The 2500-nt window shown below is 48.9% G+C and overlaps 1 protein-coding gene across 1 annotated transcript in view; it reads left to right on the forward strand.

Moving 5' to 3' along the window:
- LOC122250962 (dynein axonemal heavy chain 7) overlaps window positions 1-2500 on the forward strand; it is a 62235-nt gene that overhangs the window by 30539 nt on the left and 29196 nt on the right. Inside the window, exons 38-41 of the mRNA XM_086542877.1 lie at window positions 282-483; window positions 914-1088; window positions 1665-1831; window positions 2160-2385. Of these exons, the coding sequence (XP_086399003.1) occupies window positions 282-483; window positions 914-1088; window positions 1665-1831; window positions 2160-2385 (770 nt within the window). The remainder of the gene's footprint in view (window positions 1-281; window positions 484-913; window positions 1089-1664; window positions 1832-2159; window positions 2386-2500) is intronic.

Here is a 2500-nt window from a genome sequence, read left to right on the forward strand (position 1 = left end):
TTCATGTCTTTGATATCTCAAGAATGACAAGGATTGATGAACTAACTTTTGGAAATAACATTTTCGAATCGTGTTTCTTTCGAGCTGTGATAAAGCAAATGAGCTACCACACAGGACATCCCCGACCATTATATAGGAGGACATATCATAAATTTGAAATTTAATTTGACTTTGCAAGCTTATGTATACAACGCATTTACGGTAACTGATTCACAGTATTTTCCCGCCATGCCTGATCTCCACAAGAAGACTAAAAGAGAGGAAACTCCTCCACGTTTCAGGATACATCAGAGAATACCCAACGCCATCTATGATCGAGCAGATAGGCTGCCCTTACCCGGGAGACGGCAGCGTGTTCGACGTGCTTTTCGACGCCAAGCAAAGGTCCTTCTGGCGCCCCTGGACGGACGTCATCAAGCACACCGAGATACAAGAGACGACCAAGATCTCCACGCTCCTTGTGCCCACGGTCGAGTCGGCCAGGTAGGCGTCTTCGGAGACTCTGGTTCGTGAGAGAAAGAAGGAGGGAGGGAGGGAGGGAGAGAGGGAGAGAGAGAGAGAGAGAGAGAGAGAGAGAGAGAGAGAGAGAGAGAGAGAGAGAGAGAGAGAGAGAGAGAGAGAGAGAGAGAGAGAGAGAGAGAGAGAGAGAGAGAGAGAGAGAGAGAGATCTTTGATACTTGTGTGTAGATGATGGAAGAGGTTAGATGTTTTTACTTTTCTTCGTTTTTTTTTTCCTTTTTAAATGTGTGTATGCTTTGTGTGTATGTGTGTGATCTAATTGAGGGTAAACATGCATGTGTGTGTGCTTTGTGTGCGTCTAATGTTTATATGTAAACAAGCACTACGCACAATCTAACGCATGCATAGATTTAGATAAATGAAAGACAACCCGCGTTCCCTTATCCTCCGCTAGACTCGAATACCTCGTCGACGTGTGTGGGCGTGCGACCAACGGCATCCTGCTAGTGGGCGAGGGGCAGAGTGGGCGTAAGGTGGTCACGCGCCACTACCTCAAGAGCCTTTCCACAGACACCTCCGAGTACGCCATTCTGCCGGTCACTCCCGCAGCCACCGCGCACTCCGTCAAGGTTGCTGCCACCTTCTCTTGTTTATCTTATTCTGAACGATTTATTGGATTTTTTTATTTTTATTGGATTTATCTTATTCTGATTTATTTGTTTTATTTGTCTTATTCTGATTTATTTATCTTATTTATCTTAAGCTCATTTATTTATCTTATTCTGATTTATTTATCTTAGTTATTTTATTCTGATTTATTTATTTTGTCATATTCTGATTTGTGTATTTTCTTGATCTTATTCTGATTTATTTGATTGATTGATTTATTCATTTGCTAGTATTGTTTTCTGTCTTTGTGTCCCTTAGTGACTGGTAAGAGGTCGTCTCTCTTCCTCTTTATGATGGCAGGTATAAGTGTGTGTGTGTGTGTGTGTGTCTGTGTTTGTGTGTGTGTGTGTGTGTGTGTGTGTGTGTGTCTGTGTTTGTGTGTGTGTGTGTGTGTGTGTGTGTGTGTGCGTGTGTGTGCATATATATACCTTTGAATCCTATCAAGGTTATATATACCTTTAAATATATATATATACCTTTAAATCCTATCAAGAAACCCACTCGTAATATTCCCAACCCTGCCTCTCCGCCCCCAGTCGGTGGTGCTGAGTAACCTGGCGCCGCGGGATTCGGGCGGCTGGGGGGCCAAGGGGGGGCGTCGCCTGGTCGTGTTCATCGACGACCTCCATCTGGCCTCCCATGACGACTACCAGGCACGACCTGTCCACGAGCTGGTGAGAGAGGCCATGCAGAAGAAGTGCTGGTGAGTCGCTTTCCGAGTCACTGTGGTGCATTGAGTCACCTCGTTATTTTTCTGAAGTGTTGGTGTGTGCCAATAATCACAGAGGTAGATAAAAGGGAAAGGGAATGAAACAATAAGAAGAAAAAGAAAAGAAAGAAGAACGATGAAGACAAAGAACAAAGAAAGAACACCAAGCAAGACGAAATGTAACAGGTCCCTCTCCCTCATTCCCCCTCTCCCCCCCTTCCACCCTCCCTCCCTCCCTCCCCCTTCCTCCCTCCCCCTCCTCCTCCCCCTCCTCCTCCTCCTCCTTCTCCTCCTAATCCTCCTCCTCCTCCTCCTCCTCCAGGTACGGCGTGGACACAACCGCCAGCGTGCCCCTGGAGGACATCACGTGGGTCGGCGGCGCCTCCCTGCACACGGGCGGCGTGGGCGGCGACGGCGACGGCGAGGAGAGGACGCGCGACCTGCTCCACCCGCGGTGCCAGGCCGGCTTCCTGGCGATCGGCGCGCACTCGCTCTCCGAAGACTCCGTCGCCAGGGTCTTCACTACGCAGCTCAACGTCTTCCTCAGGGTAAGCAGGCCGGGGGAGAGGGCGTTTGTTTAGTGAGGGAGGGAGGGAGGAGAGGAGGGAGAGAGGGAGGGAGAGAGGGAGGGAGAGAGGGAGGGAGGGCAGGAGGGAGGGAGGG

This window comes from Penaeus japonicus, unplaced genomic scaffold (genome assembly GCF_977035675.1).
Source record: "Penaeus japonicus unplaced genomic scaffold, GWHDUDI00000001_assembly GWHDUDI00000012, whole genome shotgun sequence".
In the NCBI taxonomy this organism is placed as follows: domain Eukaryota; kingdom Metazoa; phylum Arthropoda; class Malacostraca; order Decapoda; family Penaeidae; genus Penaeus; species Penaeus japonicus.